At 37.4% G+C, this 20,069-nt stretch overlaps 1 protein-coding gene and 1 pseudogene across 3 annotated transcripts; both read left to right on the forward strand.

The window, feature by feature from the left end:
* Positions 1–1,408: 1,408 nt before the first annotated feature.
* On the forward strand, positions 1,409–18,119 carry LOC103696398 (vacuolar-sorting protein BRO1-like). 2 transcript variants are annotated; one of them, XM_008778042.4, is made up of 8 exons: positions 1,409–2,349; positions 2,955–3,905; positions 6,522–6,611; positions 8,553–8,621; positions 10,858–10,998; positions 12,637–12,685; positions 17,231–17,334; positions 17,503–18,119. In XM_008778042.4, the coding sequence occupies exons 1-8, from the start codon at positions 1,681–1,683 to the stop codon at positions 17,953–17,955; spliced, it is 2,526 nt and encodes an 841-aa protein (XP_008776264.3). In that variant the 5' UTR covers positions 1,409–1,680; the 3' UTR covers positions 17,956–18,119. The 2 variants fall into 2 exon arrangements, 1 of the variants encoding a protein (XP_008776264.3); XR_015988389.1 differs by lacking the exon at positions 17,503–18,119 and adding an exon at positions 15,379–15,515 and having other exon boundaries at positions 1,482–2,349; positions 17,231–17,287.
* Positions 18,120–18,481: 362 nt separating this feature from the next.
* LOC103698088 (ferredoxin-thioredoxin reductase, variable chain pseudogene) lies at positions 18,482–19,498 on the forward strand (annotated as a pseudogene). The gene has a single exon (XR_015988390.1). The product of XR_015988390.1 is annotated as a ferredoxin-thioredoxin reductase, variable chain pseudogene (transcript).
* The last annotated feature ends 571 nt before the right edge of the window (positions 19,499–20,069 follow it).

Genomic DNA, 20,069 nt, shown 5'->3' on the forward strand with positions numbered 1-20,069 from the left:
GTTGAAATGCAATTCAATTTGGAAGCTTAAGCTATTAAGTTTTGGGCCTAATTATCTATATCAATCCATCTACCTCCTAGTAATTATTCTATGTAGGACTAAATCTCACACATGATCCTTGATAGTATTTGCTAGCAGATTAGTAATGGCTAATTGAGACCTTCTTGTTGGTTAGCTACTGCAACCCTTATTATATTTCTAGGTAGACTATTCCAAGCATGAGTGGATAGCTAATGACTATTAATGGTTTTGAAAGTATCTATTATTAGGGAATACAAGCCTATTTACTTTGGCAATTCATTCCACAAGATGAGTTCGGTTAACATTCCAAGGAAGATGGCCAGCCTGGTTGTCGAGGAAGATGATTAACTTTGGACTTGGTCCGTAGCAACTATCACAAAGCAAAACTTGTCTTCTAGAGGAAAACTAGTATTATCATCGTAATCATATGCCTTGCCCAAATATAGAGTATTTCCAATTAATCATGGACCACTATTAGAGGGTGTTTGGTACAGAATGATCATCCCAAGATCAAGAATGATATAGGAGGAGGTGATGAGATTACTATATTTGGTTGCACCATGGTGATCCTATCCGACAATAATCCTGAATCACCTCCACTTTTGAAATCAATGTCTAGCCCAATAATAAAAAACTTGTCCTTGAGGTTGGATATAAAAGATCATCTCAGAGCAATGCTCTCGAGCTAAAATTTAGAAACAAAAATACCTCTCAATCCAGCTAAAAAAATTGGTATATCATTATACCTAATATATTTTATCAATATTATATATATAATATTATTATTCATATTATTATTCAATTATAATAGAAGTATATTATTATACTTTATATTTATATTATAAAATTATTTAGTATATAACTTCTATTTGCATTATTTTCCTAATCAAAGTAAATATTAGTATTAAAATAATAATATACCATAAGTATAAATGAAAATATTAATTCTATAATAAAAATTAATATATTTTTATTTGATTAATAATTTTAGGATTAAAAAATATTTTTATAAAATATATTGATAATTTATTAAAATATATGTTATATGATTAATAAATATATTTTATGGAATATATTAGAAGTAGTTTTGAGAGTATATAAAATTCTCATGAAATACCAAACAAATTATTCGTGCATAATCATTGGACCACTTCTGACTTCTCTCGTCATTGAAAATCAAAATCTTGTCACTAAAAATTCTCCAAGATTTAATAACAATATTTAGTTGTCATAAGGTTGCCACGTATATCTCTCATAAGATTTGATCATTTCCCTTCCTAGATCTTCAAACGGTTACATTAGTTTCCCCTCCCTACATTTCTTCCATTTTTGATTTTTTTTTTTTGTTTCCGCCGCTCTATCTTTCCATCTATCCATGCTGATGCGAGACCTAATAGCAATATTGTTTCAGGAAACATACCCAGTCTCAGATAAGCGTCACAGATGGACGGCCAAGATCTGACCTTAACACGAATCCTGACACCGCGTAGCCTCGTTCCTCTCTCTTCTCCTTCATCGTGAAGCAAGCTCCCCCCCCCCCCCCCCCCCCCAACAACTACTTGATTCCTTCTCGTTTCTTTGTATCTTCCCTTCTCTCAATTTGACCAAAAAGAGCAAAAAAAAGGAAACCAAGCCGGTGATCCGATCCATTCACCGGCTATGTCATCTCCGTCGGTGGTGAACGTGATGCTGTCGGTGCAGGAGAAGAAGACGGCGGCGGTGGACCTCTACGGTCCCCTGCGGCAATACATCGCCGCCACCTTCTCCGAGCGCGAGGCCCAGGCCAACGAGGACGACTTCCAGACCGTCCGCCAGATGCGCTCCGACCTCGAGAGCCCGTCCTCCACCGCCTCGTCGCCGGAGCTGCGCCGCGACCTCCTCCAGCACTACTTCCGCGCCCTCGCCCTCATCGAGCCCCGCTTCCCCATCTCCCCCGACCGCGCCCACGTCCACTCCCTCGCCTTCACATGGCACGACGCCTTCAAAGCCAACAAAAAGGTCTCCCTCCCCTCCATCCATATCGAGAAGGCCGCCGTCCTCTTCAATCTCGCCGCCGTCTACAGCCAGATCGCACTATCCGCCGATCGATCCTCCGCCGCCGGGTTGAAGCAGGCTTGCAATTCATTTCAGGCCGCCGCGGGCGCTTTCGCGTTCCTTCGTGATCACGTGGCTGCCAAGGCGGTTGCTGCTGGGGCGACGCTGGATGTGTCCCCCGAGTGCGCCTTCATGCTCGAGCGGCTCATGCTTGCGCAGGCGCAGGAGTGCTTCTTTGAGAAGGTTATTGCTGACGCCAATTCCCCCGGGCTCTGCTCCAAGATCGCTAGGCAGGTAGACCCACACCAGTTCTTTGCCCTTTTGCTTTTGCAATGATTATTCCTGCTTTCTTTCGTTTTCTTGATTTCTTGTTCAATTAATAGGAAAAGAATGACGATTCTTTTGCTAGTGATTTGGTTTAATCGATATCGTGCCGGTTTGAATCCCTAAATGCAACCAGTTATCCCCTTCATAGTCAATTTGAAATATGGCATCTATATCTTTGATGTTTCACTCAAGGTTTGGTGAATATAAGTTATCGAAGTCTTTATCGTCATGAAATCGGAACGATGGACCAGGATTTAAAGTTTTTGTCTTTTTTGCTTTCTCCTAAAGATTTTTCTGCTAGTTGTTGCAGCCATATGGAGAAATATGTGCTGCACCTTATTGGTGGATTTTTGAAATTCTTCATCAACTTCCAGTGGCAGCTTTTAAATTCTTTCCCCTTCGTCAGATCTCTCATGTTTTTGCTTAAAATCTCGCTTTATTTCTTTCTTGATTTCAGAAACTTTTTTACTTAGTTGAACCTAGGTCAATCAGAACACTTATGACCCTTGCTGAAGTTTAACAAGCTCTGAGATTATGTCATAAAACCTTGTGGTGTGTGGTGACCGTTGTAGGTTGGTCTCTACTATGAGGAAGCTTATGCGGCCCTTAATGCTTCTCCACTCAACCAATACTTTGACCGGACATGGGTCTCCCATGTGCAATTAAAGGCAGCCCAGTTCTATGCAGAGGCTTGCTTTAGATATTCCTTAGAGCTTCATGATAAGGAAGAGATTGCCGAGGAAATTGCTCGGCTAAAAATTGGATTAGGTACTCTCACGGATGCAAAGAAGTCCGCCAAGGGAGTTGCTCAACCTCTCCTTGATGCTGTCTCCAGATTGGAGAGCAACGTGAACCGCAACCTGGAGAGAGCCATGAAAGAGAATGATCGGGTGTATCTCATGCGGGTCCCAGCAGCCAGCTCCTTGTCTGCTCTACCGGGAGCCTCTCTCGTCAAGCCTATGCCACTGGGTGAAGTTTTAGATGCTAGCAAGGAGAGGTTGTTCCCAGGCCTTGTCCCAGACATCAGCACCAAGGCCCTCTCCAGGTACACAGAGATGGTTGATGATATTATCCGAACCCAAGCAGAAAAGCTGCAGCAAGGGAGTGAGATGACAAGGGTTAAACTTAAGGAGATGGATCTGCCTGATTCTATTCTAGCTCTGGAAGGTAATTTCAGTTTGCCCGTGGATCTTAAGGAGGATATTGAGGCTGTGCAGATCAGTGGTGGCCCTTCTGGCCTCGAATCTGAGTTGCAGCAGCTCAGGGATTTGAAGAGGGTCAATCAGGAGCTTGTGGTCCAGACTGAAGAGCTACTCCAGAAGGAAGCAAATGAGGATACTCACTTTAGGACTCAATTTGGAACGCGGTGGACAAGACCACAGTCCAGCACCCTGACAAAGAACCTGCAGGATAGATTGAATGGGTTTGCTGCAAATCTTAAGCAAGCTGCTGAGAGTGATGCGCGAATTGAGCGAGCTGTAAAAGACAATGCTGCACTTATGGCAATCCTTGATCGCAGGCCGGTATGTATGTTACACTATATGTATGTATTTTTCATTCCTATCTAAATGCTGCTAGCTTTGTGGAGGTTTGTGGAGGTTTGTGGAGGTTTTACATGAAAATACATTGATAGTCTTTCTGTTCCCACAACATATGTAGAATAATATTGAGCGTATACTATGTAATTTTATCTGGCATTTCCTTAGACCTCTGTCACTTCCTGTTACATTTCAGATTGAGCAAAATTATATGAGATCTTTTGCTGTGCTTCTTCTTCTTATTATTTTCAAAATGATATCAACTTACACCAATTGATTTTGTTGATATTCAGTACATATTTCACTTACAAAGCTCCACATAGACTGAATACAGATTATTGTACGGTAAAAGAGGATAAGCTTAGTTCATATCTTTTAAAATTATAAGGATTCTGAAGAAATTAAGACACGGCTGGAGAGGTCATATACTACAAAAATTCATATCTACAGACAGATAGATACTCATTACTTTGCATTTCTATCTAATGATATTTAATGAACAAATTGACTATTTTGGCATTGTAAAATGATTTAGTTTTAGTGCATTACTAACAGTCAATGGCATATTAAGACCTCAAGAATAAGCTGGTTATTATCAATAAGCAAAGCCAACTAAAGTTAACAAAAATTCAAAGCCAAAAGTAGCAATTAGAAAGGCTTTCTACCCTTTACCAAGGTCAGATATTAGAATCTGGCAGACAATGCATGTCTTCAAAGCCCTCCACCCAAAAAAGAAAATAAAGCAAGGTTGTATATAATTAGATTATGGTGAGTCTTTAAGAAATTTAAGCCGACACTCTAAAAGATTTGTTAGCCCATTCATTCCTTTCTTCTCTCCATATTTTACCACCATTACTTGATACGGTCCAATATTAGTTTAAAATCACTTCAATTTTCTTCTATGTGGAGCCTTCTTTTAGAGTTTCACTTCATTGTTGACCCCATGTTAATGGGATCAGACTTGGAGGTGGTTTTCCATGCTTGGTGTTTTTTGGGTCTTATATTATTTCTTACCAATTTGGGTTTTCGATTAAAGCCATCAAAGTCTTGATCGATTCCAGATTTCCCAAAAATGAGAGAATCCTCTTTTTAGTTATCTCATAAGATAGTATTGATCAAAATATATATATTTCCCGATTCAAATTGGAAAATATCTTCGATGATGCTTTTACCTACTAGATAAGGGGTGTTGAGTGGGAATTGTCCAAAAATTTAAGTAGATTGTAGTGCATTATTGAAAGAAGAGAGAAGGAGAGAGGTGTTGAAAGAAGTGAAAAGAGATATGGGTGAACAACCAAGAATTTTGGGTGGATTAGAAGAGTGTGCTTGTGTGTGTATGTGTGTGTGTGTGTGTGTGAGAGAGAGAGAGAGGTGTTGGAAAGGGTGGAAAGGGATATGGTTGGATAATCCAAAATTTTGGGTGAATTGGAAGAGTTTGTGTGCATGCATGCGTGTGTGCGTGTGTATGAGAGAGAGAGAGAGATGGGCGGATATGGGAGGGAACCAGCCCAAAACTTTGGGTGGATTGGAGTTGGAGGTGTGTGAGAGGGAAAGATAGGTGCAAATTAGGAGATCTGCCCTAGGACCGCACGAGTGGAGGATATAGTTGAGAATTGATAGACAGAATCCTATAAGAAATATTTCAAGACTCAAATATAATATAGATACTTAATAATATTTGATAGGTAATTGATAAGGCTGTAAATTTTGAATAATTACTTAAACGGGTAAATTACATGCTACATAGATCAAATACTGCATTGTAATTCAAACCCCTTCTTTTAACTGAAAATGGACCCAAACTTGACCGTAATAACTAAATATTTCTAAAAAATTGAAGAGATGATCCATAGATAGAATTAAAAAAATAATGTAACTATATAGCATCTATGATTAGTTTTGGTTAGTTTCAGGCTGAAATTCGCTAAAAGCCTGAAACTGATCGTAACAAGACCGAAACTAATTAGTTTCCACCAAAATTGAATGAAACTACTAAAACCTGAATTTGGGTGCTACTTTTTACTCAGTCTTTAGCCTCTTAGGTGAAAGCAATCTATTTCAATCAAAACTTGAAATCTTGATCCTAATCATGCCTTATGCTTATAATTTGTTTTGCCCATTAGTTTAAGCATTTGTACAATTAATTTAATCTTGATTAACATCCTGCTTTTTTTTCGATTAACTTGTATTACTTTGCTAGTTCCAATTTGAATCATGTTTCTACTTTCATATTTTAACTCAATTTTTTCCCCAACCTCTGCTTTTAAGGAATTCTTTCTGCTAACTTACCTTTTTGTCCTTCGAATTTTGACTACTTTCGAATGAAATCCTTGATCTTTTATTAAATCTTCAACTCCATCAATTGCTTCACTGGCATCTAACCTGAAGTGCTGGGTGTATTGTTTACGACTCTTTTTTGAAACACTTTGTTTTATTGTAGAAGCTTTACATGATTACTTGCACTAGGGATAAAGTTATTTTTTATGCTTCTTTCTGCGTTTTGTTTTGTATATGGCAGTTCTAGTTTGCCTTTGTTCTGTATTAATGAGTTGTAGTATAATTCTTTGCATATCTGCATTTTTATTTTATTATATATTGCAGATAGAATCAGCCCTTCCAAGTCTTGCAAGGCCAATTATGTCTTTGGATGGCAATGAAGATGCAATTGTGGGAGCCCTCAAACAAAGCTTGGTAATTTGCTCTTAAATGTTCACTTTGCTTCCATTTGAAGAAATATTGCAGGAATTGATTTGTCATTAATAAATTGTGAGCTCTTTTTCTCTCTTTATCTCTTCCTTATATCCTTTCCGCCCTAATGCATGTAGCTAAGACCTTCCTGGTCTGACACTATCTTGAACTTTAAGTATTGGGCATGTCGTCATCTGTTCAAGGAAATATTATAGTTTGACATTTTGTGAAAGTACGGCTCTAATACTTACACCATATTTACAGTTGCCATCCATTAAGCAGGGAGATATCGGCTAATCTTTCCTATATCTCATCATTTTTTTTAATGCATGTATGTGCCTTTTTTGACTTATTGATATGTTGATTGCTGGCTAACAATTATCCTTGTTTTCATACCGTGATTCTATTAATAAATAGAAAGGTACTCAGAATCTATGGCTAATCCTATAGTCTTTCGGAGATAGTTGAATAGTTTGCAAGAATTTTTACATTGTGGGAATGGGCTTGTTATTTGTTTTTGAATTACCGCAGGGAAGATTTCTTTTATTGCTAGAAGTTGATGGCCTTGAGTATATAATTTGTTAATAGTTTAGTGGTGGATTCTAGTTGTGAATTGCTAGGGGGCTGTGGCTAGTTAAACTTTGGTTTACTGAAAGTGAAAGTTAGACGATGTGGGTTTTAGGCAAGATCTGTTGTTATATTTGCCTGAGACTCTTGGACTGGAGATCTAGACACCAGACATCCGTCAGTGGGTATTGCATCACATTTGTTGATTCAAAGCCTTCTGCTTATGATTTTATTTCAAACAATAAATTACAATAGAAAGGTATTTATAGTCTTTTGCTTTGTTTGTTTTTTTGGTTCCACTCATCATTCTCTTTTCTAGTTTCTAAGCTCAACCCACCCAGTTTCACCCCTCTATGTCCAAAGCAAGGATGATGCTGTATTAGAATCTCCAAAGAAATGAGAATGATGTATATGATAGGGATAAAAAAAATGTGACACTATAGCCAAAGGCTATTACTATTTTTGTTATGACACTAGTTTGCAAATGGATCTAATCAGTGCTGCATGGAAGCAGACACGAGAATCAGATCTGGAGAAGTGTCTGACGTGGCTAGTGGGAAAACAAGAGATATAGGAATAGTAGAAAAACTAATTTTAACTAACACATATTTTTAAATATTTTATGAATTAAAAGATATTACTTGTTAAGGTCTCCTAATATGCATGTTTCTCATTTAAATGTCCCTATTAGCTTAAGGATTATAAAAAATGATACTTTGCAAATTTCTTTTTGATTTCTACATTCTCAACCGGTCTCTAGAAAGAACAAGAGCTATAGGATCTGGGCAGCATAGGATCTATAGTACAGAAGAAGGTGTTTGAAATGAAATAGATGCAGTTGATTAGTGCAATGTCTAGCTGTTTCATGTGATTGGGGCTTGCGGCAGAATGCTGGAAGAAATGATAGGCCTTCCATGTAACTTTGAGTTTTGGGTAATAAAGATTAGTGTTCCTCAAGTATTCCATGGTTCGTTTATCCCGATACTATTATATTTGGATTACTTTGAACATTTGTGGTTCAACAAAATTTCATCAGAACTTCTTCTTTTCTATTTCATGGTGACATCAAATATTCGCAGCTGAACCTGGCATATCAAAATCATATGTCACTTTTTTAAAAAAAAAAACAAATTAGAATCTGTTTAAAATTAATTGTTAACTTGAATAAGAAGGCTTGTACTTCTTTTGAGAAGATAAATTTTGCTGTCTAACCTCTTTTTATTGTTCTATTTTCTGTCGAGATATCAGATATCAGGCCAAAAAAAGGGAAATGATTACTTTTTTGCCTCATGGAAATTTTCTTTATGTTTCTTTAGTTTTATCTATAGCCATGCATGACCTTAAGTACTACCCTAACAACCTTGCTTGTCTACTCAGAGGCAATTAGAGACTTTGGGTGCACAGAGGGCAGGCCTTGAAGACATGTTAAAGGACATGAGAAGAAAGGTGAGATTCATTAGAGATCATAAAATTGTCCTCGTTTCTTTCATATTGGTTAATTTAGAATGCCTAATTTGGTAGATTAGTATTCTTGAATGTGCATCTTACATGCTTGGTGAATATATTATTGAACATAAGAAGTAAAAAGAGCAGACAAAAAAAAGCAATACTTTTATGCATGAGTTTAAATGGTAATCATCATGGCACAATATGTACCATGCCATTTGCTTGCCTACATGCGGCACTAAGCATGGTACTGGCTGCATGCCCCTACTTGGCATGCTTCTGTGCCAAGTACTGGAATAGAATGGTGTCACATGCTGCTTACGATGCTAGTGCTAGGCTGGCATATTACTGGCATGCAATACTAAATTCTTGCTTTTATTGCAAGTAAACAGTGAAGGCATCTGATTGACACATAGAACAGCCAATTTATACACTTGCCGTCATATATGCATTCTAACTGTTAAAACAGTGCTATGTAGTGGTCATAAATCATTTCACACTGTATATTGAAAATATAATGATATTGTTAAATTGAAGTATCTATAAATCAAACTGTAATAGTACTACTTAAATATAAAATGACATATGTGACATAGAGTATGTATGATGCCATTATTTGCTATTATTGCCTATTTATTTCCCATGGAATTGGCTGTTAACAACTGTCATAATATGGAGATAAACATAGATGTCCATTTCATGGATGTTGTTGCTAACAAATTGAGATACATGCAAGCAGCCTTCATACCTGTGCTGCACATGACAAACATTATAATGGCCATCATAGCTGACATCTTTTTCATTGTTACAAAAATAAATGATATGCACACAAAAAGCAAGAGGGAGGTATTAATTTGAAAAATAATATCATAATATATAAACAGTGGTTTTGTCATATAATGATATTATTAGGCTGTTTTGTTTTTATATCTGCTATGCAATGATAAAACCATGATTTTCATTTCCAACAAGATATTGGTATTTATTGGTGTTGTCAACGGCGCGGATGTAAAGTTTCTGCTTATATTATCTTGATTGATATGAAGTGATAATATCTTGACATATCAACTACTGTGCCATTAGTATCACGAGAGGAAGAAAGAGATTGTGATAGAGGAGAAAACTGTAGGAGAAGGGTGATATCAAGTGGTATCCACCACTATATTCAAAGAGACATAAACTCAAATGCGCCAATTCTTTGTTCTTCATTCATCCTCTACTTCATCAGTTTATATAGACACCATATGATTCTTTGTATCCCCTAACCAATACATGACGACTTTGTAAGGGCCAAATACAATAATTGCCTCTAAGAGGCACATGCATGGATGCGTAGAAACCATAAAAGACACATTCCACATATATGATGCATAATTAAAGCTTAACAGTTACCAAGGTTTAATGGCTAATCATTACTATATGACTAGAGTGACTTCATGTTACACTAAAATATGGACTACTCAAATGGGCTCTCCAGAATGGGCTACTATGAAATGATTGGTCCATCTCTCCTGCATCAGTATCAGTTCTTCATTTTTTTTATGTCTATGGAACATTTTATTCACTATGATTCTGTGGTTTGCTTTGAAATAGTTAAATACTAAAACCAATGATAAAACCAAGTTAATCTCATTATCACTATATCAGCTGATATTTTGATATCTCAGCCATTATATTATCAACTTAAAATATTTGGATATCTTGATTTCAACTCTCAATTGAAAACTGCTACTTATTTCATCTTCACGTGAGTCACCCACCAACATTGTTTAAATGAGAGTTTAAAATCCTTGTTTATAATCTATGACTTTTATATGAAGTTGCTAACAAATATTGGTCTGGCCATTCTTGTTATTCAAAAGAAATCTGGTCAAATGCTAGATTTTTGCAGTTAATGGATATAATCTTACGGTAACCCTCTAGAGCCTCCTGAGCCATTATTTATCATTCTGATAGAAATAATGGTCATTATTTGCCAATTCAACCCTTTAAAAGGATCTGTTTCAAAAGCAAAAGAGATACCATTATAACATCAGTTAATAGCCATTAAAATGGAAAATAACAATTTAGTAACAGCATGATTTGAGTATGCTAATATTATTTGTTATGTTCAAAATGTCTAGGGACTTGCCTCTCTGACATATCCAAAAACTAAAACTGCAATATCTGTCAGATTTGACAAGTTCACCATATAAAATGAACTCTGTTCATTTCAACCATGCTGCTTTTGTTGCAGGATGATATACTACCAAAATTGATGGCAAGCACTGGGTCACATGAGGATCTTTTCAAGAAGGAGCTGGCAAAGTATGACCAAATCTGTGAAGAAATTGCCCAAAACATTGAGTCCCAGGATCAGTTATTGCTTCAAATTGAGGTAAGCTATTTTCTTCTTCCTGCTTTAGAATCAGAAAACTATTGTCTCATGATAATGGTATGTTACTCAATTCTTTAGAGTTCTTCCAGTAACTGTACCTCTTCTTAGATAAAGAATCTTCTGACTCTGCACTCAGTAGTTGCCTTATTATTTAACTTGTGGGAGCAATCCCAATATGATTAACGTGGTTAATGTGAAATCTTAATAGTGCAATTTATATCTCTTCTACAATCATCAATTAATTTTCTTAAGGAAAGAGTGGAACCGGGAAAGTATGTTACAATGATGTTTGGAGGTGACATTATTTCTTGTTTAGGCATTAGCACGGAAGATAATTGATAAGTTAGGAAGATTAAAGAGGGATGGACTAACAATTTTTGTTGTTTTCCACGGGTCTTGTAAAATCAGCTCATTCTTTTCTCTCAATCCATCAATATCGTAAGTGAATGGGAGATGATGAATCTTCCCTTATATGCAATTATTAATTTGATGATCTAGGCACCTAGGTGACTGCTCAGGCAATAAATGCTCCTGATGCGTTGGCAACAATCACCCTGATCATCATTGGTGCACTTTTGCATACAGACTAGATTATGCACACGCACAGGTACAGAGAGATTCTGTAACAAAATTTAGTCTGAGCCTTTTGTCTGTGGTTCCTAAGCCTCTAGCTGTGAGGCTCTTAACTCCAATAAAAAATCACCCCAATTAGTTCAGCTTTTGCTCTAGGGAGAGAAACAAGAGGAGCGCACATGCATTGGACTTGCCAGCACATGCACATATCTATCTATCAATAGCTAAGACTAGATGCTACCTGAGTCTCTTTTTCAAAGCTTATTCTGCATCAGGACAATTTCAGGCATCATGACAATTACTCATTAAATCTAAATGCAGCAATGATCCTTGTCAAAACAGGCAATGATGGTGATCACCACCAAGAACTGATGTGAATTTCAAGTAGAAGCAATGCTATGACTATGATCTATCCCAACAAACAAACCTCAGAAACCTCACTCAGCCACCTGAGATTTTTTTTTTTCCATCAGGAGCCTTCCCTAACATAGATAGATAAATTGTGGGCCCTTTTCTTTTTCTAATTTTCTCTCGTGGGTTCATTTTTTAATGATGAACATTAGAAAGGAAGATCCCCCCAATTTTTTTCCTCTAACATTCTCAGCAACCAAACATGGCTTCAACGCAAGCAAATCTCCCAACAGACATTTGAATTAAAAATATCCAGATGTTCAAGTCATGCTTTATAAAAGTGAAAATATATTAATTGGCTCTAATTGGAGCTGTCACTACATAACAGTAGCTTGTAGAAAGTCTAGCCTGTGGTTCCAACTTATAGGTTTCCTGGGCAGGCCCAAGCCTGATAGCTAGGTTTGCGGGGATTGAGTTTAGGCCCAGAACCTAACTTAACCCATTCCTTTTTATCTTCCTGACTAATTAAACTATCTCGTTTTGCTGTTGCAAGAATCCTCGATGCTACAATGGCATAATGTTGTTCTAATTTATCATTCCAATTGCTGCCTATAGGTAGAAAATGATGGTTTCGCTTCTTCTTTCATGAATCCTTTACATTGTTGATGATTGTTGCTGTGCCTTCTAAACTAAGCTATCTTTGTTTTTTTGCAGGCCCAAAATGATGAATTTGCTGCTGTTTTCAATCTAGAAGACTACAAAGGTGTTTCATCCTTTGCCTGTTTTTCTTTTTCTCAAGGAGATCCTTTACCTCTTTTCCTAGTTGCTCTGGTTATGGGATTATTTACATTCTTCAACTGACATAATAAAGGATTTCTTTTCAAAAAATTTGCAGCATGGCTGGCTACAGATTGTATTATGCATAGTTTTTTTCCCCTAATATTTGCTCTTATATATTTTTACTTATTTCATTTTTTAGAATATTTGACGGATTGTCCTTGATTGGTGGAAAGGTTTTAGTTATTTGGGTATTTAAACTGTAAATGTCTTATAATTATCACAAAGCTGCATATCCATATATGCAGTTTTTTCCTCCTCAGTTTTCTGACCATATTTCTGGTTTATTTTCTCTTATTAGTCCTAAAAAAATTTCATTGACAAACAGATAACTTTTTCTCTTTTACTTACTCTGTCTAGATACTATTTGGTACATCATTTTAAGTCAGTTTACTGTGAGTTAAGTCTGGGACTCAATTGGTTGGGGTATTTCTATAATAGGAAATCTGCAGCTGCGATAGCTTGATCTCCAACTAATCGTTTAAGATTCCAATGAACTATCTACACAAAGGGACTTTAAACTATTTTTGGGATTACCAATCTCAAGCATTTTTTTTTGACTGAATACTGTTGCTCATGTTAATTATTGCTTTAGTAGGAGAATTTCTATGCACACAACTAGTTTCTTTGTAATGTCTTTCGAGTTTAACAAAAAACTGGCAGAACATGATTATATTGGTATTATGGATAATACAATGATACCCTTTCACATGTTCCAGTTTTGTGTTGTGATGTAACTATTTCCAGTTCACTGTCTAGTTTTTCTCTGACATTTGATCTGGCAATCTTCGGATGCTTCATATGATTCATAGAGAGGTTGGCATCTGCAGGCTATTCCATTTTTTAGAATATTGATGCACCCAATTTAATGTAATTGTAAATTCTGGATGGGCCATTTTGGTTTGAATTTCTAGTTAATTTGCTAGGGAAGGCTTAAAAATCACTAAAACAAAGACAAAGTAGGTAGAATGTAAATTTAGTGAAAATAGAAATGAGGAAGAGGTCTGAATTAAGATTGGTGGACAAGTTATACCATATATTGATTGTTTAATTATTTAAGATTTATTATAAAAAATAGAGAGATAGATGAAGATATAGAAAATAGCATTAAAGATAGTTGGATGAAGTGGAGAGGTGCCATAGAGTATGATACGATTGATGCAATACATTGGCAATTTAAAGGGAAATTGAACGACAATAAATATACAATTTTTTTATGGCTCAGAATGTTGGGCAATAAAGAGGGTTTGGGAAAAGAAATTGAGTATAGCAAAATAAGAATGTTAAGATGGATTTATGGTAAAGATAAAAAGAATAGATTGAGAAATAAGTATATTAGAATAATTGTAAGAGTTGCACAAATTAAAGTAATTATGGATATTTGCAATGAAAATTTGAGAGGGCTTTAGCAACAAGAGGTACTTTAGCTTGTATTGGAGGATGCAAGAAAAGGAGGGGAAGGTCCACGATAACATGAATGGAAGTTGTGAGAAAAGAATGGAAAAACTTAAAATCACATCAGATATGGCCCTAGACAGGGAAGCTTGGTGAATGGGGATCTATTGCTCTGATCCCAAATAATTGGGATAAGGCTGGATGCTCATGTTTATTGGTTTTTTGTGAGAATCCCATGGAGAAGGATGAGGAGATTCCATAGAATTTCTCCTCGGAGGATTTGGATGTTGAAGGAGTTTTATGATCATCACACATGGTTATGTGAATTATATTTGTTGTTCTTCAACTTAGGATGAGATGGACCTAATATGTAATTTCATGCAATCAATTAAGTTAGAACAAAAATTCAGGTAAAATATCTTCAACTTATAATGAGATGGACCCAATATCTTTTTATCTTGCAATCTACTAAGTTAGCACAAGAACTATGATAAAATAATGCCTAAATACAAAACTCTAGTTGCATAGGAAATTGGTATTCTCCAATATGGGATGTCTGGTGGTGGAATGAAAAAGGCATTCATTATCATGACCTTAGGAAAGATCCATTTTCTCAAGCTGGTACATTTTTTAAGTCTTAGTGATGGAATTAGGTTAAGATTTCTTTTAAAAAAGATTTTTATTGTGGTTTTTTTTGGTAAGTCAATCTAAACTATGTCAAGTCTCATAAGAGTTTAGTTTCAACTTTCAAGTGAGAGATAAGTGATGGATGCTTTGGGATTCTTTATTAATTTTTGTAAAATAAATATTTTTAGGTCCGCCTTTATAAAACGATTACCCAAAATTACTATATATGCAACTAGCTTTGATTTTTTTAAGACATTTAGATAAAGTCATATTATTATTGAATGTGTGTAGTATAGTAATCACATTTTAGGCATGGGACTTGGAAATAAAGCATCTTGTTATACTACTATTAATATTTCAGAGTTGCAGTGTTTTTCTTTTCTAATTTTTTCTCTGCATGGTGAACTTGATGTCAAATTTCATAGATTCAGTTGATTCTTTCCTCCATGTTAAAAAGGCCACACTTTTTACAAGATAGAGTTAGACATAAGGGAAAAGCTTCATGGATTTGCTTCTAAATAGAAGAAATATTAGACAGCATGTAATCAAGGTTCGCTGTTTCGATACCGGACCCATACTAATACCATTCTTTTACAGTGTCGGTATGTGGTACGGTGAGATGGCGAGCCGTATTGAGTGTCAGTACGTTATGAGACTGTGTACTGATTCGGTACCAGGATTGTACGATACGGACCAATAATGCAAACCTTGCATGTAATAGTTTGAAAAGCAAGGTAGGATACTGTGTAAGGATATAACATTGCAAAATCCAGATATGCACAAGAATATAATTATAAATTTTAATATTAATGTAAGTTTTAAGGTTTCCACATCCTACTATGCACTGAACACAAAATTATGTAAAATTATATAGGGTACCATCACTCTGCTCTGATTCCGTTGGCAGTGAAAATGGTCCAAGCGGACAAGAAATTCCTCTCATGTATGCAGTAGAATTAGATGTGAGACATGCACGTCACATGAGCCATCTATGTGAGGTGTAGGCATCATCTTGCAGAATGAGACAAGTGAATCTAACAGTCTTCTTAAACCTTGCTTCTCTTTCTCAAACATATCTTTCTTTTGATAGTGTAATATAAATGGATATTCATTTTGTATGCCCAGTCATTAGATGGCAAGTTATTATAGATCTTGGCCACAGGCATTAATCTGTGCTATGCATGGAAACAAAACTCAGTCACCATTGTCCATTCCGAACCCTTGGCTTTTGTATCAACACTAGTAGAACTCATAATGAGTATATTTCCAGTATAACAGTTAAGAAGTGATATTTTGGTGCATTGACATCAATATTTGTTCCCAAGGCACTACTTAATAGTCAACTTTATTATTTGTTGTTTGAGACTGAATGTTTTACACTTTTGGGTCTTCTAGCCATTCTACATGACATTAGGTCATCTTTATAACCATGTTACCCCATTTGATTTCCTACAGAAAATCCTTCCTCGTGTGTGGTCCATGCTTAATGGCTATAACTGTTCCTCATAAGCCTTTTGCTGTAGATTCAACTCAACTCATCTCACCTCAACTAAGCCTTAATCCCAAACTAGTTGGGATCGTCTGCATGATTCCTTCTCCTCCATTTTCCTCTATTTAGGGCCACACTTTCTGAAAGATGTAGCATCAAGTCTTTCCTTACTACTTCATACCATGTGATTTTCGGTCTATATCTATATCTTTCTAATATATAATGAGAACTTTATGTCCAAAAACTGTGACTAATTGTTGGGTGTTTTGGTGGATTTTCAACTGTCTTACGTGAAAGAAAAAAAAAACACAAAAAGAGTGGAAAGGAGCTATAAAATGAAAGAAAATATACCAAGGACTGCAAAACAAAGGAAATAATGAAAAAGATAAATAATAGAAAATTAAAAAAAAATACTTCCAAGAACAAGACTTGAATCTGACTGGATGTATAAGGGGAAAGGAGCAACAACCTAAGGTCCAATCCAACAGCAGGAGAAAATATAAAAATAAAAATAAGACTCATGGATGAATAACAAAATCAGAAATACAACATTTGCTAAGGCTAATCTGGATGATGTAAAAAAAGAAAAAAATTACAACCAATAGCAATCCAACGGCATAGACAAGATTTTTTTTTTTTTTTTTGTGACTGCTATCTCTATATTTTTGAGCTAGGGTAGCGATTTATATATATATATGGGGGGCAGTTTCCAAGATGTGTGGGATTTTAGTTAGAAGTATTAATTTTTCTTCCTTCGGCACTTATTTCCAATACTTGTGCAAGGTCTTTAAAAAGAAAAAAGTTTCTGATACCAGATCGTGATCATCTGCCATACGCCTTTTCTCTTGATGTAATCACTTGCATTGCATGGGTCTAGCTCTAATATATATACACGATAGCTCATATATCTATAAGCTCCTCCACATTACTGCTAATAATTTAGCAAATTTTTATTTCCAGTGGCTCGAGAGAAGTGTTCCAAACAAATCTCTGCTGCCATAGCAAAATATCAAGAAATCAAGGAAAACGTCAATGAGGGGTTGAAGTTTTATGTTACTCTTCAGGTATGCGAGTTTTGCACTATTTGTCTGATGGAATCGTGTGCTTGCACGGCTCTCATCCACATTAATTTTGCAATCACAATAACTGGAAGCATGTTGCTGACGATTACAGAAGTATTGCTTTGTTACAGAGATAGTCTGAACTGATCTTCCAACGTGGTCTGTAAACAGGACGCAATAACAAATGTAAAGCAGCTGTGCAGTGATTTCGTGATGACCAGAAATATCCAGTGCCAGGAAATGGTTGAAGATGTGCAAAGGCAGACTGCTGGTCTCAACTTTACAGCTGACGGAAAAACAGGCTACACCCACCGTGCTGCACCCGGGCAATCCAGCTCACGTAGGAACACTCCCCAGCGGCCAGAACCAGCATCTCATCCTCAGCCATACCCTGCTTATTATGCTGCACCCCAGCAGCAGCCTCCTTACTATGCCCCCAGCAGTCAGTACCAGCGACCTCAACAGCCGCTCAACCATGAGTACGGGCAGCCAGCTGCGTATCCCGGATGGACCGGACCCTACTCCGGCACCCATCCACAGCAGCCAGCTTCGCATCCTCCGCCCCCATACACTCTGCCAGGTCCTCACCCTCATCATCAGGGCACTTACTACCGCCCTCGGTGAAGTACATGCAATGTCCTCATCTCACTTTATTCCATTGTGAATGGCTGGCTGCAAAGGGATCGGATACCATACTGTAATGGATCATTCTTAAATTTACAAATTGTAATTTCTATAGTATATGCACATTCTTGAAAGCATTATAAATAGAAAAAATTAAATGAAAATAGGTAAGAGATTTTGTAATTGTTGAAGTGAAAGAAATTAGTTTTGTTGGGAGTCCGTTCGATAGATTTGAAAGGATATTTAAAATGTTGCGGAAGGATGTTTATCGGATTCAGGTTTTTATCTCGGGGCAGTTTTGTTGATCGATATTAATTCCCGTTGGTGTGTTGGAGAACTAAAAAATCTGAATCAGACCCAAATTTTTAAGCCTGTCCCAGCCTGCGGGACTCAACCGTACTCCTAAACTCTCCCCCCGTGTATCTCGCGTCCTCCTAAACTCTCCGTCACGCCGCCGCTCGCTTGTTTTGGTGTCTTCCCGAAATGTGCCTTTTTTTGCTGCCACTCATGCTAACTTTCTGTTCGACGGAAAGCCTACAGGAGGCTCTCCACATCCGTCCCCCCGCCCCCCCTTCCAAACTCTGCCTCGAATTGACGGCCAACGTCCATTCGGACACGGCTTGAAACAAAAAGAGAGGATTCGGAGAGATAAAAATAGAGGAACCGGATAATATATAAAGCCACCGGAATCGAAAATGCCCGCGGCGGCGACCGCCCTCTTCCGCCGGCACCCCGCCTCCTCCCCTCTCCCTCCACCGTTTCCCATCGTTTCCGCCCGACCAGCGATCCTAGCCGCCCGGTCCCCGGCGTTGAACACGAGGGGGATTTCTTGCCAGGCCGCGATTACCACCGACGTTTCTTCGTCGTCGTCGCCGTCGGTGGCGGAGGAGGAGGCGGAAGCGTTGGCCAAGGTCGGGAGGAGGGTCCGGGTGAAGGTGCCGCTGAAGGTCTACCACGTCCTCAAGGCCCCCGAGCTGGATTTGAACGGGATGGAAGGGGAGATCAAGCAGTACTTGGGGTTGTGGAAGGGGAAGCGGATCTCCGCCAATCTCCCCTTCAAGGTCGAATTCCAAGTCGCCGTCGAGGGCCAGCCGAAGCCCGTCAAGTTTTTCGCCCACCTCAAGGACGACGAGTTCGAGTACCTCCCGTCCTCCGATAGTCTTTTGGAATTCTGATAGCCAGAAAGCTGCATGATGGATGGAATTATCGAGAATCCATCTCCCACCAGACCGTTTCTTGGTATAGTAACATGGTGCTTGAAAATCAATAAATAGATGAGAAGGGAAGGAGGGACGTTAAAGTTCTGCCACCAAGTAAGGTTCTTGCCGTTTCTCCCTTCTGTTTCTGCTGCTGTTGTCGATTTGAGCAACTGTTGAGTCAAGATGACTGATTTGTGTTGTATAATCAGATATAGACCTTTAAAGGAAATGCTTCTTTCCTTTCTGATCGGACCGTATCGTAATTATATTGGTTATTGACTGTATTACCTGACCTTGCTTATTTTTTGACTTAAAAATAGTTATCCCATCAAAGTTCATAAGGATTTCTGGTTTCCTGGGTCTTTGAATTTATGAATTTTGATTTTGCATATAAATAATGGTCGGCATTTTGATTCATTAAGTTATAACTTTAATTAAAAGAAATTGGTTTTGTGCTTCCGATATTGTTGAGATTCACATAGCAACACAGATACATGGGGGTTTCCAATGTAGTCAATGGACCATTATGTCCTTGCTAATTTGCAGGTTGCTGATAAGATTGTCGGATTAGATGAGAAAGGTTCCTTCAGAACTGGATCTTATATAACCATTTCCAATATGATGTATAGATTTCCTTGTTGAAAATTGTTACCTTTTTGGAAGGCAACAAATTCATACAATTTTGATGGGAAGAACCTCTTTTCAAATGTGCTGCAGTTATTTGGGAGATTGGGCTAGTGTAAATTGGTATTTCTGTGTTGGAATCAAGTAGAAGGAAATTTTTGAGCCATGATATTTTACTTGAATGAGCTTGATGATGATTGGGTTATTATGGTAAATGCTGTCCTGCGTGGGTTATCATGGTAAATGCTGGTCGTAGATGGTGCTTTCTTTTGTAGCATGTCATGTTGCACT

This window comes from Phoenix dactylifera, chromosome 6, assembly GCF_051530095.1.
Source record: "Phoenix dactylifera cultivar Ajwa chromosome 6, Ajwa_hap1_PhDact_Kaust_v1.1, whole genome shotgun sequence".
Lineage (NCBI taxonomy): Eukaryota > Viridiplantae > Streptophyta > Magnoliopsida > Arecales > Arecaceae > Phoenix > Phoenix dactylifera.

Coding starts and splice junctions, on each gene's coding strand:
- LOC103696398 (XM_008778042.4), top strand. CDS start 1,681: ATGTCATCTCCGTCGGTGGTGAACGTGATGCTGTCGGTGCAGGAGAAG. Junction 6,612..8,552: donor GAGCCCTCAAACAAAGCTTG/GTAATTTGCTCT, acceptor TTGTCTACTCAG/AGGCAATTAGAGACTTTGGG. Junction 12,686..17,230: donor CAATCTAGAAGACTACAAAG/GTGTTTCATCCT, acceptor TTTTATTTCCAG/TGGCTCGAGAGAAGTGTTCC.